Consider the following 18,308-nt stretch of genomic DNA (forward strand, 5'->3'; position numbering starts at 1 on the left):
GGGGGGGGGGATCGCAGATCCAGGCGTGATGGTACGCACCACTAATCTTGACCATACCTTCTGCTGGAGACCTACATAAGGACATTAGAAGAAGGAAGATTCACTCTCTTTTGCCTGTTTGCATTTACTTGCCATCACATCTATTGGAATCTATTAGCCTTGTGGAACTGAGCAACTACTAGATCCTTGGACTTCCCATTCAAGGCTGACCATTGTTGGGGAGTTGGACTACAGACTGTACGTCATCATAACAAATTCCTTTACTATACAGAGACTATCCGTAAATTCTGTAACTCTAGAGAACCCTGACTAATGCAGTATTGAAGTAACAGAATTAGAAGGCAGGCATATTTGGTTGCCACATTAAGCTACAGTTTCTAGTAGCTCCTTAGATTATCGATAGACCTAACTATTTGACCTCCACCTACTGGCCATTCCTTTTTGGATTTTTGTTGTTGTTGTTGTTGGGGGTAGGTGGGGGTGTTTGTTTTGACAGGGTCTTATTATGTAGCTCTGGCTGACCTGGAACTCACACTGTAGACCAAGCTGGCCTCAAACTCACAGAGAGCCACCTGCCTCTGCCTCTGGAGTGCCTGGTTCTTCGTTAGTTCTTAACAACAGTTTCAAATAACCCTCTGCATCCTCCTTTACTTCTGCCCTTTGATTATGCCGGCTTGTTGTTGAGAATGATTGAATCCCATGAAAACTATGCAACCAGTCTTCCACTGTGTGTGTTGCATGTGCATGCAGAAGCCACATAGGCAGAAGGAAAACTGAGCTACGGGAGGTCTCTTGTACTCCAGAGGTATGTTAATGAGGAGGAACTATAGAAAGTAAACTTGGGCATGGCCCGCCTGGGAAGTAAAATTAAAACAAGATGCCTGACTAGAGGTTATTCTCATCCCGTGAAAGTAGAACTGAACTCATGCCTTCACCAGCAGGACAGGCAGACAGACAAAAAAATGAACTTTCAGACTGGAGAGATGGTTCACTGTTTAAGAGCACTCACTGATCTTGCAGAGGAAGTGGGTTCGATACCAGAACCCACCGGATGGCTCAAAAAACATCTGTGACTTCAGTTCCAGCTGACAGCCTTTTCTGGCCTCTACTGGCACCAGTCACACTGGTGCTGTACCCAGACATACCTACAAGCAAAACATCATAATAAATGGATTTTCACACTAGAGAGATAGCTCAGTGGTTATGGGTACGGCACAGACTGCTCTTCCTGGGAACCTGGGTTATATTCCCAATACCCAGGTCTAAGCTCACAGCCATCTTTAACTCTGGTTCAAGAGGATCCAGCGCCCTCTCCTGGTTCCATAGGCACAAGGAACGCACGTAAAACATACATGCGCAGGCAGAATTCGCTTACACGTAACAGTTTAAAAAATTAAAGCCTTTTTTTAAAAAAAAAAATAAAGAAATGGACTTTCCTGAGGAAGATACGCTGTGTAAACAAGCTGCAGGCGCCGCAGCAGCTCTCCCTAGCCCACCAGGAGTGCAGCTCCAGACTGCAGGACCCAGAGGGCTGCCCTGCCGCGTGCCTGAAGGACCCCAAAGGACCCGTGGGCTATCTAGCTCAGTGCCTGGTGGCCAGGAGGATTGGCGGGAGTCCCAGGTGAACCCAGAACCCGGGCTCGCATTGGAGACGGAATAACTGAGTCTGCTGTGGGCTTCGGCCTGTAGTAGAGAAGCCCAGATTGTTCGGTTGTGTCCTAGAATACGAGGGCAATAGGAGGGTTGGGGGAGGGAGGGAGACGAGTAGGAGGTGTGGCTGCAGAAGTGAGGCAGAAGTGGAGTTGAGGGGCCAGCAACCACGAGACCAGCGTGGGCGCTAAAGAAGTGCCTTCTTCAGTTGGCCGGGCAACTTGTAAAACGTGTAAATGTCTGATCGGTTGACAAAGTCAAGCCAGTTTCTTTGCTTGGCAGCACTTTCTTGTAAACCAATAACTAAGACAGCCCTAACCTAACCGGAACCACACCCTCTCTACAGATTGCTGGTCCTCCCAGGAGACCCCTTAGCAGCCTGGCCTTGGAATGGCTGGATCAGGTTCATGCACTGATTCATCCAGCTAAGTTCTGTGGAAATCCAGGTACGTACTAGGCACCCTGCGGAGGGACTGAGGTGAAGATGGTGAGCTAAGCGGACTTGTGCTTTCATGAAGCTGTCCTTTAATGTGGACTATGTAACCGAAGGAAGCATTGAGAAAGTATGACTGCAGACGTGAGCCGAGCGCAAATGGGCAAGTGGGAGATAAGCAGGAAGTGGAACATGGGGGTTGGGGAGAGAGGATGGGAACACGTCCTTACACGAAGATAGTCAGGCCAGAAAGGCATGGGACTGAAAACACCTATGACACTGGAGCAGAAGAAGTAAGGTGCACCACATGAATCCAGAGAAGTGCCCAGGGACAGAAGTGCCAAAAAGAGCAGGTTAACGTCCCAGAGACTGTGTGAGGACCTTTGTCTTAAAAAATCAGAATATCCTTTGGAGGGTTAAGGAGGAAGCTATATGATTAGCTTTCATTCCAGTAGCTGTAATGTACTTTAGCACAGATTTACAGAGTGGCAAGAGTAAAGTCGAGACACCATCACAGAGGGTGTCACAGAAGTCCAAGACAAAGGGGTAATGGCAGTTATAAGGAAAAGATTTGTATGGACTTTTTTTTTTTTCTGGTTTTGGTTTTTCGAGACAGGGTTTCTCTGTGTAGCCCTGGCTGTCCTGGAACTCGCTCTGTAGACCAGGCTGGCCTCGAACTCAGAAATCCACCTGCCTCTGCCTCCCAAGTACTGGGATTAAAGGCGTGCTCCACCACTGCCCAACTTGTATGTTGTCCTTACAAATTTGTAGAGGTGAGATTTTCAGAACTTGGTAATAGTGTGGACAGTGAGGAACTGGGAGTCTCGAGTCTCAAGGACATCCCCACGCGCAATTGGCCACTGTGCCATGTGACCATCTGGAATATTATTAGGTCAAATGGGTGTGCTGTTCCCATACTGGTTAGGTGAGGCTTGGCTACACAGTTCGAATGGAACATCCAGTCGTAAGCTGTAAAGAACATTTGAGCAGAAGAAACATGAGCGTGGTTTCTTTGTTTTGCTCTTACCCTGGTCCCACTACCATGGCTGCTAAGCTATATTCAGGCTAAAAATAATGAGAATGTTATCTGATTGTGCCCAGTGTGTGGCCCTGGACACCTTCTCTGTATTTGTAGACAGATAGAAATGATAAATACATATGAATGACATATAATGGTAGATAAGAAGTGGTGTGTGGCCATGAAGCCTTATAATTATCCTTCCAATTCTACAGTGGATAGAAGATGGCTAGAAAATAGGGCCTCACAAGTAGAGGCAATCAAGTCCACCGGTGGTGGCACAGCCTTTAATCCTAGTGCTCAAAGGAGACAGAAGCCGGCAGATTTCAGAGTTCGAGATCAGCCTGGTCTACAGAGTGAGTTCCAGGACAGCCAGGGCTACACAGAGAAACCCTGTCTTGAAAAACCAAGGGAGGTGCTGGTGAGATGGCTCAGTGGATAAGAGTACTGACTGTTCTTCGAAAGATCCTGAGTTCAAATCCCAGCAACCATATGGTGGCTCCAAACCATCCGTAATGAGATCCGATGCCCTCTTCTGATGTGTCTGAAGACAGCCAAAGTATACCTACATATAACAATAAATAAAATCTTTTTTAAAAAAAAAAAGAAAAGAAAAACCAAGGGGAAAAAGAGTAGAGCCAGTCATTGCAGTCTTCTGGCTAGACTGTTCAAAAGTGTAGACATCATAAACCTTGCTTAAAACACAGGAGAGTTTAGAAGATAAGGAAAGTATTGACCAGGTCAGTGCCAGTGCTCAACTTAATACCTCTTCAGTAGAAAGCTCCCTAGTGCCTTTATACTTGTGTAACCCGAACGTGTGTCTCACAGGGTAACCTGAGTGTCCCCTCCACCATCTCATGATTGCAAATAGGAAAGTGAATGAGTGTCATACAGCCTTACAGTATAACACAGAGTATAGCTCTGTGAGTGTCGGGTGAAAGCCCTACTGGGCTTGTAAGGCTACTGGGCTTGTAAGGCTACCTCTTTCCCAGGTAGAAGGTGCTGAGAGCTCAACGAGGCGTAGTCCTTAATCCAGCTCTCTGATGCCAGAGCAGAGATGACCTCCATCTTGCGAAGTCCCCAGGCTCTCCAGCTCACGCTAGCCCTGATCAAGCCTGATGCAGTTGCCCACCCACTGATCCTGGAGGTAAGAACGAACCTGAAGTTTCCACTGCACTGCTCAGGTGACACAGGACCACTTGTGGCAACAAACACTTCACTCATGTGGTAGATGCTGAGGTTGAAAACCTAGATGGACCAGCTTGATTGCTCAGCCTGTTAAGGCCTGAGTCTGACCCCTACATCCCAGATAGTGGAAGGGGAGAACAACTCTTATAAGTTGTCATCTGACCTCTACACACACACACACACATAAATGCAGTTAATAATAATAGCAGTTAAGAGGAAAAGCCCTAGCTGATGAGATGGCTCAGTGGGTAAGAGCACTGACTGCTCTTCTGAAGGTCCTGAGTTTAAATCTCAGCAACCACATGGTTGCTCACAACTACCCATAATGAGATGTGACGCCCTCTTCTGGTGCACTTGAAGACAGCTACAGTGTATTATTTATAATAAATAAGTCTTTGGGCTGGAGCGAGCAGGGACTGAGCAAGCGGGGTTGACCAGAGCAAGCAGAGGTCCTAAATTCAATTCTCAACAACCAGATGAAGGCGCACAACTATCTATCCAGCTACAGTGTATACTCATTTACATAAATTTTTTTTAAAAAAAGAAAGAAAGGAAGGGAGAAAGAAAAGAAAAAAGCAAAGCTAGCTGAGCATGGTGACGCACGCCTTTGGTCCTCCCAGCAACCGGGAGGCAGAGGCAGGCCCAGTCTACAGAGCAAGCTCTAGGATATCCACAGCTACACAGAGAAACCCTGTCTCAGAAAAAGAAAAGAAAAGAAGAAAGAAAAAGCTAAGAGCCGCGGAGTCTGACCCTAGAAGACTGTAGAAAGTTAGAGCATATCTAAAATACAAGAAATAGAAGGTTTTGCATTATTTTCTATTTATTTTATATTCTTTTTTTCTTTGTTTTGAAACAAGGTTATTGTGTAGCTACAGCTGGCCTGGAACTTGCTCTGTAGACCAGTTTGACCTAGAGCTCACAAGTACTAGGATTAAAGATGTATTCCATGGTGCCCAGCCCCAATTGTAAAAAAAGAGAAAAAAAAAAAACCTAGTATTAGTCTCTCTCTTTGTGTATGTGTGTTATATTAGTTTAACATATATTTTTTTTAACTTATTATTTAGCTGGGCGGTGGTGGCGCACACCTTTAATCCCAACACTTGGGAGGTAAAGGCAGGTGGATTTCTGAGTTCGAGGCCAGCCTGGTCTACAAAGTGAGTTCCAGGACAGCCGGGGCGACACAGAGAAACCCTGTCTCGAAGAAAAAAAAAAAAAAAAACAAACCTGTTTGTTTAGTTTTACATACTATATATGTATATGTTTGCATATACATATTAGTTAACAAGCTGCTATGTTCCAGACTTGATAGCTTAAAACACCACTCATTTCAGGCTAGAGAGATTCAGCACTAAGAGCACCAGGTCTTCCAGAGGACCTGGGTTTGGTTCCCAGAACCTATATGTTGGCTCAGAACCATTAGTAACTCCAGTTCCAGGGAATCCAACACCCTCTCTGGCTTCCTCAGATACTGGGCATGTATGTGCTACATGGAAATACTTAAGGGCAAAACACCTCATAAAATAATAAAAACAGGTTTTTTAATCATATTGTTTATTGTCTCACAATTTCATAGTTTAGAGGTCCAGTACGTTTTCCTGGGGTATCTCATGCTTAGGGTCTCCTGAGCCCAAAGAAATGATAGGTATTACCTAAGTGATGGTGGGGCACGACTTTAGTCCCAGCACTCAGGAGGCAGAGACAGGCAGATCTCTGAGTTCATGGCCAGCCTGGTCTACAGAATGAGTTCTAGGCCAGCCAGGACTACACAGAGAGACCATGTCTCAGAAAATATAAAAATAAAATGTCTAGGGAGTTTCCAACTGCAGGATTGCTGAGCTCCTGGCAGAGTGTGGTTCACACGAGCTCTGTGCTTGTCAGCCGTCGGGCAGGAACAACTGTCTCCAGAGATAACTCACAGTCCTCACACATGTCCGAGACACAGCAGTGGTGCAGCTAACCCTTCACATTTTTTCAAACCTCCCTAACTTTCAACCCTGGCCAGAGAAAACTGCTTTTAAAGGGCTGTGTGGCTTTTTATTACATGTATTTGTTTGTTTTGTGTGTGTATAAGAGAGAGAATGACAGCCATGTGCATGTGTGTGTGATGATGTGTGTGTGCAGGCCAGAGGACAGCTTAAGGAAAATTGGTTCTTCGCTTCCACAATGTGGATCTTGGGGGTTGAACTTGGGTCCTCGGGGTTGACAGTAAGCACCTTTACCCACTGAACCATCATCTTGCTGGCCCTTTGTGTGACTATTTAATCCAAGCAGGTAAACTGCCCTTTTAGCTAAAGCAGAATCAACTTATTAGTAACCTAAATTGTATCTTCCAATCCCCTTACAGAAAAACATTGTGTACTGGCTAGTTCTGTGTCAACCTGACATAGCTGGAGTTATCAGAGAAAGGAGCTTCAGTTGGGGAAGTGCCTCCATGAGATCCAACTGTAAGGCATTTTCTAGGTTGGTGATCAAGTTGGGGGAAGGCCCATGGAGGACGGTGTGATCCCTGGGCTGGTAGTCTTGGGTTCTATAAGAGAGCGAGCTGAGCAAGCAGGGGAAGCAAGCCAGTAAGTAACATCCCTCCATGGCCTCTGCTTCCTGACCTGCTTGAGTTCCAGTCCTGACTTCCTTTAGTGATCAACAGCAGTGTGGGAAGTGTAAGCTGAATAAACCCTTTCCTCCCCAACTTGCTCTTGGTCATGGTGTTTGTGCAGGAATAGAAACCCTGACTAAGATACATTGTTACACTCACAGACCTGAGGACAAGGGTGGAAGACCTGAGCTGATGATCAGTTTCTGGAAATCATTACAGCCATCTGAAATGGTAGAATGAATGGGATTGACAAGAAGGAGAGACTAGACAACGTGAAACAGAATGGCAAGAGATCAATGAATTCTAGTATTAGGAAATGGTTCTCCTGAGAACTAGGCTGTTAGTTATCGAAAGGTTAAGAACTCAGTAGGCTCTCTGGAGTGCGTAGTCCAGGAAACAGCAGGAAGTACAGTATTCATCCCTCCAGAATGGTAGGACTCAGGCCTCAGAGGGTGAGCAAACTGACCATGCCAGGAGAGCAGAGGGAGACAGTGATGCAGGGCCAGCTCCCTGGGGTGGGAGGACCAGAGAGAAGAGGTAGACAGTAAGGAAAGTATAGCCGTGAGCACTGAGCTGAGGTGTGCATGCTTTGTTCCACAGTAGAAACCACTCAGAACTTTTTGATCAGAGCATGGCACATGAATAAGCTATGTAGTTTTTAATCAAATGTGACAGTGTAGAAAGAACGAGGAGAACGGGGAAGGGCCATTCAAAAGAACCACAAGCTGTTCTGGGTGGTGGGGCCTAGGGACATCATTTCCTGTCTCCACATACCCCAGGTTCATGTTCTGGCAGTATAACTGAGATCTTGACCTTTGCCCCTCTTTTTCTTCTGACCCACTGTGTTAGTCAGCTTTCTGCCACTGGGCCACACCTAAACTTAAGGAAGATTCATTACCTAAAGGTTCTCGGGTTTTAGTCCAGAGCTGCTTGGTCCTGTGTCTCTGAGCCTGTGTTGAGGATGAGCACCGTTGAGAAGTACTCAAGGCATGGGCTGGGGTGTGAAGTGTGTACAGGCTCGGTCCCAGGGTCCTCTTCAAGAGCACACTCCTGATGATACCTCCTTGAGGAAGGACACCTTCTCAAGTTAACACAGCCCTGCGAAAGTGTGGTCAGCTGCCCTTAACACATGAGCGTAGGTGATGGGGGACTCAACATCTGGACCGTAACACTCCTCAGCAGCACCGATGCTTCAGCAATCCTTTGCATAGCTTGATTGATTCTCATCTCTGGGGCGGTTGGTTCTCCAGGCTGTTCATCAGCAGATTCTGAGCAACAAGTTCCTCATTGTACGAACGAGGGAACTGCAGTGGAAGCTGGAGGACTGCCGGAGGTTTTACCGAGAGCATGAAGGTGAGGCTGGTGGTCTATGTTACTGTGTAGACATGAGTGCACACATGTGTGCATGGTCTGTGTGTGGTGCACACGCATGTATATGTGAGTGCATGTGAGGTATACATGTGTGTGGTGCACATGCATATGTGTGTGTGCATGTGAGGTGTACATGTGTACATGTACAGGCAAGAGGACTACCTTAGGTGTCAGTCACAGACACCGTCTACTTCCACCACCACCACCACCACCAGGGTCTCATCTCTGGCCTAGAATTTGACAAATAGATGAGGCTGGATGGTCCCTGAGCCCCAAGCATCCATCTGCCTCAAGCTCTGGTTTGCCAATATGTGGCCCATGCCTGGCCTGTGTATGTGTTCTGGGATTCCAGCTCTAGTCCTCATGCCTGTAATACAGGCCTTTTACTGCCCAAGCCATCTCCCGGACTCTTTTTGTTTGTTTCACACAGACTTCTCCTTATAATTGGAACTTTCTATTCCTATAAGAGATTTCTTGTAGAGTCCCAATCAGAAATGTGTTTTAAATCAGTAATTTACACTGAGTGGACATTTATCGTGTCAAGTGTTTCCCTTATGCTTAGCATTTCACTTAGTTTTCTCAAACTTAGAAAAGGAGGTGGCAGGTGGTATTCTAGGTACTGCTCTTTGCAGGCAGTTTATTCAATAAACCTTTTCCTTCATCAATTTTTTTGTTTTGTTTTCTTTTTGTTTTTTGAGACAGAGTTTCTCTGTATAGCCTTGGCTGCCCTGGAACTCACTCTGTAGACCAGGCTGGCTTCGAACTCACAGAGATCCACCTGCCTCTGCCTACCAAGTATTGGGATTAAAGGCCTATGCCATCATTACCCAAACATTTGGGTTTTTTTGTTTGTTTGCTTGTTTTTTTGTTGTTTTTTTTTTTTTCCAAGACAGGATTTCTCTGTATAGCCCTGACTGTCCTGGAACTCACTCTGTAGACCAGGCTGGCTTCGAACTCACAGAGATCCACCTGCCTCTGCCTACCAAGTATTGGGATTAAAGGCCTATGCCATCATTACCCAAACATTTGGGTTTTTTTGTTTGTTTGCTTGTTTTTTTGTTGTTTTTTTTTTTTTCCAAGACAGGATTTCTCTGTATAGCCCTGACTGTCCTGGAACTCACTCTGTAGACCAGGCTAGCCTCAAATTCAGAAATCTGCCTGCCTCTGCCCCACCAAGTGCTGGTATTAAAAGGCGTGCACCACCGCCGCCCGGCTGTTTTTTTGTTTGTTTTTTGTTTTTTTAAAGCAGGGTCTCACTGTGTAGCCTTGGAACTCACTCTGTAGACCAGGCTAACCTCAAACTCACAGAGTTCTGCCTCTTAAATGCCAAGGTTAAAGGTATGCACAACACAGGTGGTCTCAAGAAAAACAGTTGTGCTTTGTTGTTGTTGTTGTTGTTGTTTCAGAAAAAAATATACAACAGGTGGATCTCTGTGAGTTCAAGGCCAGCCTGGTGTACATTTGAGTTCCATGCCAGCTAGGGTTATGTAGAGAGACCATCCCCCTCCCCCACCTCTCTCTCTCTCTCTCTCTCTCTCTCTCTCACACACACACACACACACACACACACACACACACACACACACACAGAGAAAGGTAAAAATTTTTCCCAAATCCTAGCTAGTTGATGTTATATCCTCAGGACACAGAATTGGAAAGACTTTTAGAGAAGGTAATAACTCAATCAAAACCATACAGACTGTGAGTGGCAGTCTAGTTCCACACTCAGAAATGCCAGGCTCCAAGCTTCTTGTTATTTCTCTGTAAACTAAATGGTGTGGCATTACAGGGAGTGAAAAGTGAGAACCTTCTCTTGGGCACCAGGGTCTCCATGCAGGTACTCTCTCTTTGCAGGGCGTTTTTTCTATCAGCGGCTGGTGGAGTTCATGACAAGGTACTTCTAATTTTGGCTCAATATATTTAAATGCTATGAGATACCTCCTCCTCCTCCTCCCCGTGACTAGAACTGTCGATTCCACTTACCACTGTCAAGCCTAAAGAAACATGACTGCGCTACACTAACCCAGTGGGCACCTCTTCTGTGGTTACTGGACCAGCGGCTGGGGTGGGGCTCTGCTGGGTGCTGCCTAGCAATCCTGCTGATCACTTCAGCAGTCACCTCTGCCCATCACTTTCTTCTTATGCCAGCACCAGTACTCACTAGAAAGGGAAAGTAACTCTCAGAATGTACAGTTCGCTTTTATTCTTGCCCTGCTCACAAACATGTCCTAGACTAGGTAGTCACATCCCTTCCTTTATTCTCAGTGGGCCAATCCGAGCCTATATCCTTGCCCACAAAGATGCCATCCAACTTTGGAGGACACTGATGGGACCCACCAGAGTATTTCGAGCACGCTATATAGCCCCAGATTCAATCCGTGGAAGTTTGGGCCTCACTGACACCCGAAATACTACCCATGGCTCAGGTGAGTCTAAACCTCTCATCCACAGCCACAGGTGAGGAAGGACGTCTTGGGGCCAGTGAGTTATCCACATGGAGAGATTGACAGCCAGGGCTCCCTCCATTGAGCATTGTTCCATATATTTCTGTTCCTTTGTAGATGTCATGGTGTCAGCCATGTGGCCTGTGAGCTTCCTTTATATACCCCAGGACTGAGTGGTTCAGGTTTCTGAGCCTGACTACGACTGCGTCATGCTTGCCTCCACCCTACATTCCCTATGATAGTCCCTTCTCTTGTCTGTCTTATTCTCTGAGCCATGGTCCCAATCTTACAGTCAACCTCCTAAGTAGTTCTTCTCGACCTCTCCTCTTCTCGTAGACTCCGTGGTTTCTGCCAGCAGAGAAATTGCAGCCTTCTTCCCTGACTTCAGTGAACAGCGCTGGTATGAGGAGGAGGAACCCCAGCTGCGATGTGGTCCTGTGCACTACAGTCCAGAGGAAGGCATCCACTGTGCAGCTGAAACAGGAGGCCACAAACAACCTAACAAAGCCTAGTAAACCCAGCCGAGTAAAGTCCCAAGGACTGGTCGCAGTGTTCAGCCCTTCCTCCTAAGATCAGGGAAGATGGTCTGAAGGCACTGTCCCTGTTGGACCCCTCCACGAGCTGGCAGGTCTAGCCGACCACAGCTCAGCTGCTGCAGTCCAGTTCTATCTACCTCTTCCGGGGAGTATTCATGGGTGTTCAGGAAGGATGGTGACGCCTCTTTTTACAAAGGACTACTATCTTCCTTCCTCAAGAAAGAGCCCGCCTGTTGACTAGTCAGGAAAATGCAGTGCCTGGGTAACTAGCATCCGACCAGGCTTCCATAATAAACTCTGTGCTTCTGAATGCTCCAGGCTGGCTGTGCAAGCTTTCTCTCTGTCCCTCGTGGGAGTCCCTCCATCTGCCCTGAAGCCAGGTTTCTGTCGGTGCTAACTGAAGAGTGACTCATGTGAGTCTCTCTCGGCGGGTTGATTGTGTAGCACATAAGTGCATTCATTCATCAGTGTAGACCCAGACCATGCTGTGTGTCTAAGCACAGGGCTTTGTCCTAGGAAAAGACACCTCTTTGAACCAAGGTGCCTCTGCCTCTGCTTCTGCTGGGAAGGTGAGTTTTCATGAGACTGGGTAATAAGGCAGGATTTCTGATTTCCACAAAGCTACTACAGGTGGTTAAACCTCCATTACATCAACATGACCGTTAAGGCTTTGTGACATTACAGCGAATGTCGACGGTCTGAAACGCCAGAGATTATTCCTGGGGATCTGTCAGCTGACTGTGATTCTGTTACTTTCACCCAGGCTCACTTACACGGCTGTATTCATTGGGTGAATGAATCAGTTATGACCAGTCATCCTGAGCTGCTCGACACATTGTTTCAGGTGCCCTCTCAGAGGGCAGGCCCGTATTACAGTTCAGGAAGCTGTTGCTCCTGTCTGAGTTAGAAGGTAAAGATTGTAGGATGTGGTGGCACATGCCTTTAATGCCAGCACTCAGAAGGATCTGGGGTTCTGTGTGTTCAAAGCCAGCCTTTGAACACACAGAATAGAGGGTCTAAGACCTGATGTCCATATCTTAGGTGCAAATCCACAACCAAAGCCATCTACCAAGCAATACATCCAGGTGTGAGATCTGAGCACACTGCTAAAAGCTAAGCTCTAGATCTAACATCAAACCCACTGATCTAGATCATCCCATTTCAACACTCATGTACAGCTCCAAGCCCAAGTTCCTAGTCGATACATGCCCTTACAGGTCAGTATCCCAAAGATGTGTCTGCACAACACTGGTGGCCTGAATTGTACTCCCTACCTGTTTATAAGCTAAATTCCTAATTCCAAATATTTTCAGAATCTGAGTCTATTTGGAAGTAGTCATTGCAGACATAATTAGTTATGCATACCCCCAGTAAATAAATAAAACAACAGATGAAACAAGATAAAAGTTGAGACCACATCAGATTTTCCAATTAGAAGCAAATTCAAGTGATAAATTTACACTGAAAGAGATGAAGAAAGCAGGATGGAACTCAAATGGAATCAGGCCAGTTCAAATGAGGTGAAAGCAGTTCCAGATAGGCACAACCAGATACAGGGAACAGATCAAAACCACTGGATTCAGAGTTGTGTCCGATGAAGACAGATCTTGAAAGAGCTTTCTGACACTCTGAGGATAAAACCCTTAGTCAAGAGCCAAGCTGTCTGTGAGTCTCAACTCCCTTACAGGGAGTGTTTTGGTTGGTACCAGGTCATAAGTGATGGTTTGTGTCATGTCTCTAAGGTGAATTTTTGTGTTGGGCTGTGGTTGTGACGACTTCCTCTTTTTCTGAGCTTACTGGGATATTGTTTTCTGTGACGTCCTAGAGGGATACCTGCATGAAGTTCAGCTCTGAGAACTGGTGGTGCCTGGTGCTGACTATGGGAAGAGTTGCAGAAATGGTCCCTTCTTGGCTGTAGGCCAACAGGACCACAGGCGGGGCTGAACACTTGCCCCAAGGCAGCAGATGGAGTCACAACCTTGGCCACCTGTGGATTCTATGAGCCTTCTGGAAACAGGAAACCAAGCTTCAGGCCCAGGGAAGTGTGGAGGCTGTGGTTAGAGCCACAGACCTAAAGTAATCTGTGAGCCCACTCCGGTCTTACAATGGCCAAGGGAACCTGAGGACCATAACCTCATACCCTTAATGCCCTTAGAGACCTCTGGAGCCAAAGCTGCAGTTTCTTCAGTTGGCTTACTGGAGCAGTAGCTCAGGCCATGCACTGACCTCTAAGGCCACTCACTGCAGTCCTGATGGCAGGATGCTGTCTGGTGGTGCAGAAGCCAGAGGGCTGGTCTTCCTAGTCCCCTTGGTCCCACAAAACTGACTCCCATAGTGTCCTCTGACATCCATACACATGCTGTAGTATGCAAGTATGTACAGCCATGCTCATACACACACACACACACACAAGAACTGAAAAACAATCTATAAAAAAGAAAATAAATAAGGGTTGTGGCTGACAAGATGACTCAGAGGTTAGGACCACTGACTGCTCTCCCAGACGACCTGGATTTGATTTCCAGCACCCACATGGCAGCTCACAACAGTCAATCTGACACCCTCTTCTGACCACAGGCACATGTATGGTGCACGACATACAAGAAGATAAAACACAGATAGATAGATAGATAGATAGATAGATAGATAGATAGATAGATAGATAGATGGATGGATGGATGGATGGATGGATGGATGGATGGATGGATGGATGGATGGATGGATAGAATAAAATTTAAAGTGTTTAAAGTACATTGATGGAATTGATCATGGTGGCACCTTTAAGCTCAGCTCTGGGGAAGAAGAGGCAGGATAATTATAAGTTCAAAGCCAGCTGTGTCTGCATAGTGAGGCTCTGTTTCAAAACAAAAACAACAAAACCCTCAGGAGAGTGTACAAAGAGCTGATGACACCAGCTTTGGAAACTAGGGACCTTTTTGGATATATATATATATATATATATATATATATGGTTTCCTTTTGTTTTTTGAGACAATGTTTCTCTGTAGCCTTGGCTTTCCTGGGACTATCTCTGTAGACCAGGCTGGCCTCTACCTCTCCAGTGCTGGGACTGAAAGTGTGCACACCACCACCAACATTCCTAAAAATATTTTACCTGACAGTCGTACAGATGTAAGCAATAAGTGGATGTTTTGGGACCGAAGAGATGGATCAGCGGTTAAGGCACCCGCTATTCTTGCAGAAGACCCTGGGTTTCGTTCTCAGCACCTACATCTGGCAAGGGGACTTGAGGACTTCACAACTGCCTGGAACTCTAGATCCAGAGGATCTGATATCTCTTCTAGCCTCTGCAGGGAGCAGCATGTGTACAAACACAGAAATCATTTTTCTTTTTCTTTCTCCCCCCCCCCCCCCCACTTTGGTTTTTCAAGACAGGTTTCTCTGGTTGGCTCTGGCTGTCCTGGAACTCACTCTATAGGCCAGACTAGCCTTGAACCCAGAGATCCACCTGCTTCTGACTTCCAAGTTCTGGAATTAAAGGTGTGTACCATCACTACCCAGCTAATAAATTTTTTTGCGGGGGGGNGGGGGGGGCGGGTTCGGGAATGGGTTTCAAAACAGGGTTTTTCTGTGTATCCTTGGCTATCTTACAACTTGCTCTGTAGACCAAGCTGGCCTCAGACTCAGAGATCCACCTGCCTTTGCCCCCCAAGGTCTAGGATTAAAGATGAGCACTGCCACTGCCCAGCTATAAATGTAAGTGGAAGACTTGCCGTGTGCCTTACATACACCTCCTGAATGGACAGCTTTCTTCCTCTTTCTCTCACACATAGAGCACATAAGATTATAGCATGTACATGGGCTCAGAAAGCCTCCACAGTTAAAGACTAGATGAATACAAAAGCCACTGAGAGAAGTTTCTTTTACCAAGTTTATTATTTTAGGAATCCAGAAACAGGCCAAGGCAGGCCTACTGCTCTGGCTGAGGTCCAAGTTTCTGAAAAAAATTCTTAATTTTCTGGCCAATTTTCTTAAGCTTTTCACCAATCTTCTCCCCGCCTTTGCGGAGAAGTCCAGCCAGCCGGGAAATTTTCTTGAACCGAACGGGCTGTGCACCAGGCTGTGTACCAAGAAGAAGTGGGTTTCTTGTGGGGCTGGTCCCAGGGCCACCCAAGTTCCTTCCCACCTAGACCACACTTCTGGGATACTCCAAGAGCCTCTGGACCCTATTCAGACTTTGGGACCTGCAGTTGGATCCTTAACCTCAATAAAAGATGAGAACTCAGGGTCTGGGAAGAGCAAGGGGCTCCCAAAGATCTGAGAGAACAGACTCTCCTTTTTTTTTTTTTTTTGGTTTTTTGGTTTTTTGAGACAGGGTTTCTCTGTATAGTCCTGGCTATCCTGGAACTCACTTTATAGACCAGGTTGGCCTTGAACTCAGAAATCTGCCTCCCGAGTGCTGGGATTAAAGGTGTGTGCCACCACACCCAGCTGAGAACATACTCTTAAGAGAATGCTCTGTGCTTCAGCAGAATTCGGAATATCCAGCAGGTTGTGTTTGATCCCGGTGAAAAAGTCCTCACCCTGGAGTCCTAACAGTCTTAGCGAGGCCTAAGAATCTGCATCCCTAACGAGTTCCTATGTAGCCATGTCTGGCCTGGAATTCATTATGTAGATAAGGCTACCCATGGGGATCCTCCCACCTCTGCCTCCCAAGTAAGAGCCAAACTTTTGAGAATCGCTACTTTAATGGATGACAGAAGCAGTCTTGAAGTTCAGGCTCAAGGGAGGAGCCAAGGGGATGGGGGGGGGGGGGACTCTTCTTTCTGTTCTAGGTAAGAATAGGAACTAACTGGTCCGCAGGATAACCCATGTTCCATTCCCTCACCGTGCCCTGCATCCTAACTCACCTCGTTACAACTGATGTCAAAAGAATCATCGGCCCGGTTCAGGGTGACTGCCCCCATACACTGCTTCACCACCTTAGAAGGGAAAGCCCATGGTCAAACTAGAATTCATTTGCCATAAGCCCTAGTAAACCCTAGTCTACTGGATGGAAGTCCCTGGGGACTCCTTGACTAGTTCCACAAGAGGGACCCCAGCCCTCTGCCTTACCCCCTGTTCCTTGAAGGCACATTGCTCAGGTAGCTGCTGCTCTGCCTTGCCACACACAGTCTCCTTCACTCGGAACCTCACAGACTTGGGAGTATCTGGATCCTTGTCCTGGTCAGGAGAGAAAGTAGGGAGACTAGTCTCAGACCGAGTCTCAACTTCAAGGATCAATTTCTTGACGCGTACCAACATGGTGACCCTCCAGCACCACATGCTGGGTGCTGAGACAGGATCGAGTGCTGAAATACAGAGGGAAAAGAAAAGGAGATCCCTCCTTCCTCCCCCCACACACAGAGAATGGGAACAGCCCTCAGCCAGCTATAACGCAGAGCAGCTCCCCTTCTGGAAAAGGACAGGGTCTTAGAGGATCAGGCACATCCTTGGCAACCTCAAGGCTAGGTAGGGTCCTTCATTGGATATGGAAAAATGTAGAGCAAAGGGAGCCAATCCCAGAGCTAGTGATTCCACCGCCGACACCCCCACCCCCGTCCCTGGAATGGAAGCCCCAGGCATCTTGTGCCACAGCAAGTATCCCAAAGGCTGAAAGCCAGCAGCCTGGAAGGAGGCACAGATTTATGGAGTTTCTCCTGGGAAAAGGAGAGACGAGACGAAGCTAAAAGGATTAGATCTCGGCTCTTCCTCTGCCTCACCCCTTGGGGCTCAGGATCCAGGTCCAGGAGACGGTAGAGATTGGTATCCAAGGACTGCTGGTTGAAGTCATCCACAGCTCGGAGCACAGCCTCCCTGTAACTGGGGGTCTGGGAGATGGCTAGAGGCAACCCCAGGCCCAGTAGCAGGAGCAGTGATAGTGACCGCCACAGCCACAGGGAGGGGACTTCCCTCTGGGACTGCATGGTTCCCAAGACTGCCTCCTCCAGGCCAGGAGAGCCTCATTTATTCTCATCCTGAACCTGATCCAACAAAGTTTCAAACAGAAGCCTTCCTGGCCCACCCTGCCCCTGGCTGCCGGCCAGGGTGTGTGGGGGCTAGCGCTTGCTTCAGACTCTCGTTGCCTCATGAGACTCTGGGCAGTGAGTGAAGTCAGCTAGCATGCCAAATGAAGAAATAATTTCCCCATCTTCCTGAGATGGCTTGGGCTTCTCCTGGGCCCCAGAGGGACTGTCATATCCAGTATTGCTCAACGGGGTAAAAACCCCAAGAAAGGAAGAGAACCAGTGACTGTCTATTCCTTAGGAGTGAGCCTAGATTTAGCGTTCACTGTTTGACTCTCTGGACATTTGAGTAAGTGACAGTGGCCAACCCAACAAGAGACCCTGTCCCTCCCACCCCCCAAGGAAGAAGTTGTCCCTGCCATTCAAGGCCTGTTCTCTGACTCCGATCCTCAGGGCCATTGAAGGGTCTGGAAGCACAGGGTCAAGAGGAGGTAGGGACTGGTAACCAAGCATTACCACGTCTTAAGTGATGTGCTAACCAGCCTGTACCAATGTGAACAGTTTGTATGGTGCCGGGACGTGAACCTGGGGCTATGCTTCATCATGGAAGCATGAAGGCATCCATGGTACCAATCATGGCTTTCTAGACACATCACCTAGTCCAGCAGCAGTAACCACACCTCTCCTGGATCCTTCTCAGCTGCCTTTCTCAAGACAAAAATGTCCCTATCCTCCTGTAGATGTGGCCTTTAGCCAAAGCCCACAAACAGCCACCTACACTGAGTCAGTATTTCTGACTTGTTCTTTCCCTTAAAACCCCTGCTGGCCAGGCTTTTCTGGACCCTCAAACTTGGTTTTACTCCATGAGAGCTTAGATTACTCCTCTGTCTCTGGGAACTGTCCCTGCTCTGTCACCCTTGCTTTGCCTCCAAGGGCTGTTTTCTTAACATTAAAGCTTGAGGGTTACATCCTGGGCCAGTTCTGTCCCTAGGAGTCAGGTCTTTCTAGGCACAGCACCTCTCAGAACATAAGTTACAGTGAGTCGGCGTTATGTGATCTGACTCTCTGAGTTCACGGTTCCTATAACTGCAGGAATGGTGGCTCAGGCC

General features: G+C 47.2%; 2 protein-coding genes across 8 annotated transcripts; one reads left to right on the top strand and one right to left on the bottom strand.

Annotated features, from left to right (window-relative positions):
* The first annotated feature begins 1,558 nt into the window (after window positions 1–1,558).
* Nme6 (NME/NM23 nucleoside diphosphate kinase 6) lies at window positions 1,559–11,550 on the top strand. 7 transcript variants are annotated; one of them, XM_021172322.1, is made up of 7 exons: window positions 1,559–1,621; window positions 1,997–2,096; window positions 4,094–4,248; window positions 8,133–8,235; window positions 10,108–10,147; window positions 10,519–10,679; window positions 11,034–11,550. In XM_021172322.1, the coding sequence occupies exons 3-7, from the start codon at window positions 4,159–4,161 to the stop codon at window positions 11,207–11,209; spliced, it is 570 nt and encodes a 189-aa protein (XP_021027981.1). In that variant the 5' UTR covers window positions 1,559–1,621; window positions 1,997–2,096; window positions 4,094–4,158; the 3' UTR covers window positions 11,210–11,550. The 7 variants fall into 7 exon arrangements, with proteins under 7 accessions (XP_021027981.1, XP_021027984.1, XP_021027982.1 ...); XM_021172325.1 differs by having other exon boundaries at window positions 4,152–4,248; XM_021172323.1 differs by having other exon boundaries at window positions 1,607–1,621; window positions 1,933–2,096.
* A 3,565-nt stretch (window positions 11,551–15,115) lies between these two features.
* On the bottom strand, window positions 15,116–17,176 carry Camp (cathelicidin antimicrobial peptide). The gene is made up of 4 exons (XM_021173305.1): window positions 16,957–17,176; window positions 16,310–16,417; window positions 16,105–16,176; window positions 15,116–15,314 (listed from the first exon to the last, which is right to left on the bottom strand). Exons 1-4 carry the CDS (start codon window positions 17,158–17,160, stop codon window positions 15,165–15,167), a joined length of 534 nt encoding a protein of 177 aa, XP_021028964.1. The 5' UTR covers window positions 17,161–17,176; the 3' UTR covers window positions 15,116–15,164.
* Window positions 17,177–18,308: the final 1,132 nt, after the last annotated feature.

This window comes from Mus caroli, chromosome 9 (assembly GCF_900094665.2).
Source record: "Mus caroli chromosome 9, CAROLI_EIJ_v1.1, whole genome shotgun sequence".
Classification (NCBI taxonomy): Eukaryota; Metazoa; Chordata; class Mammalia; order Rodentia; family Muridae; genus Mus; species Mus caroli.

Bases quoted from the DNA above. Each gene is read 5' to 3' on its own strand.
- Nme6 (XM_021172322.1), top strand. From the start codon at position 4,159: ATGACCTCCATCTTGCGAAGTCCCCAGGCTCTCCAGCTCACGCTAGCC. The intron at 8,236-10,107 runs GTGAGGCTGGTG...CTCTCTTTGCAG, and splicing joins GTTTTACCGAGAGCATGAAG to GGCGTTTTTTCTATCAGCGG. The intron at 10,680-11,033 runs GTGAGTCTAAAC...CTCTTCTCGTAG, and splicing joins AAATACTACCCATGGCTCAG to ACTCCGTGGTTTCTGCCAGC.
- Camp (XM_021173305.1), bottom strand. From the start codon at position 17,160: ATGCAGTCCCAGAGGGAAGTCCCCTCCCTGTGGCTGTGGCGGTCACTA. The intron at 16,418-16,956 runs GTGAGGCAGAGG...TCTCCTGACCAG, and splicing joins TGGATCCTGAGCCCCAAGGG to GACAAGGATCCAGATACTCC. The intron at 15,315-16,104 runs GTGAGTTAGGAT...CTTGGTACACAG, and splicing joins TTGACATCAGTTGTAACGAG to CCTGGTGCACAGCCCGTTCG.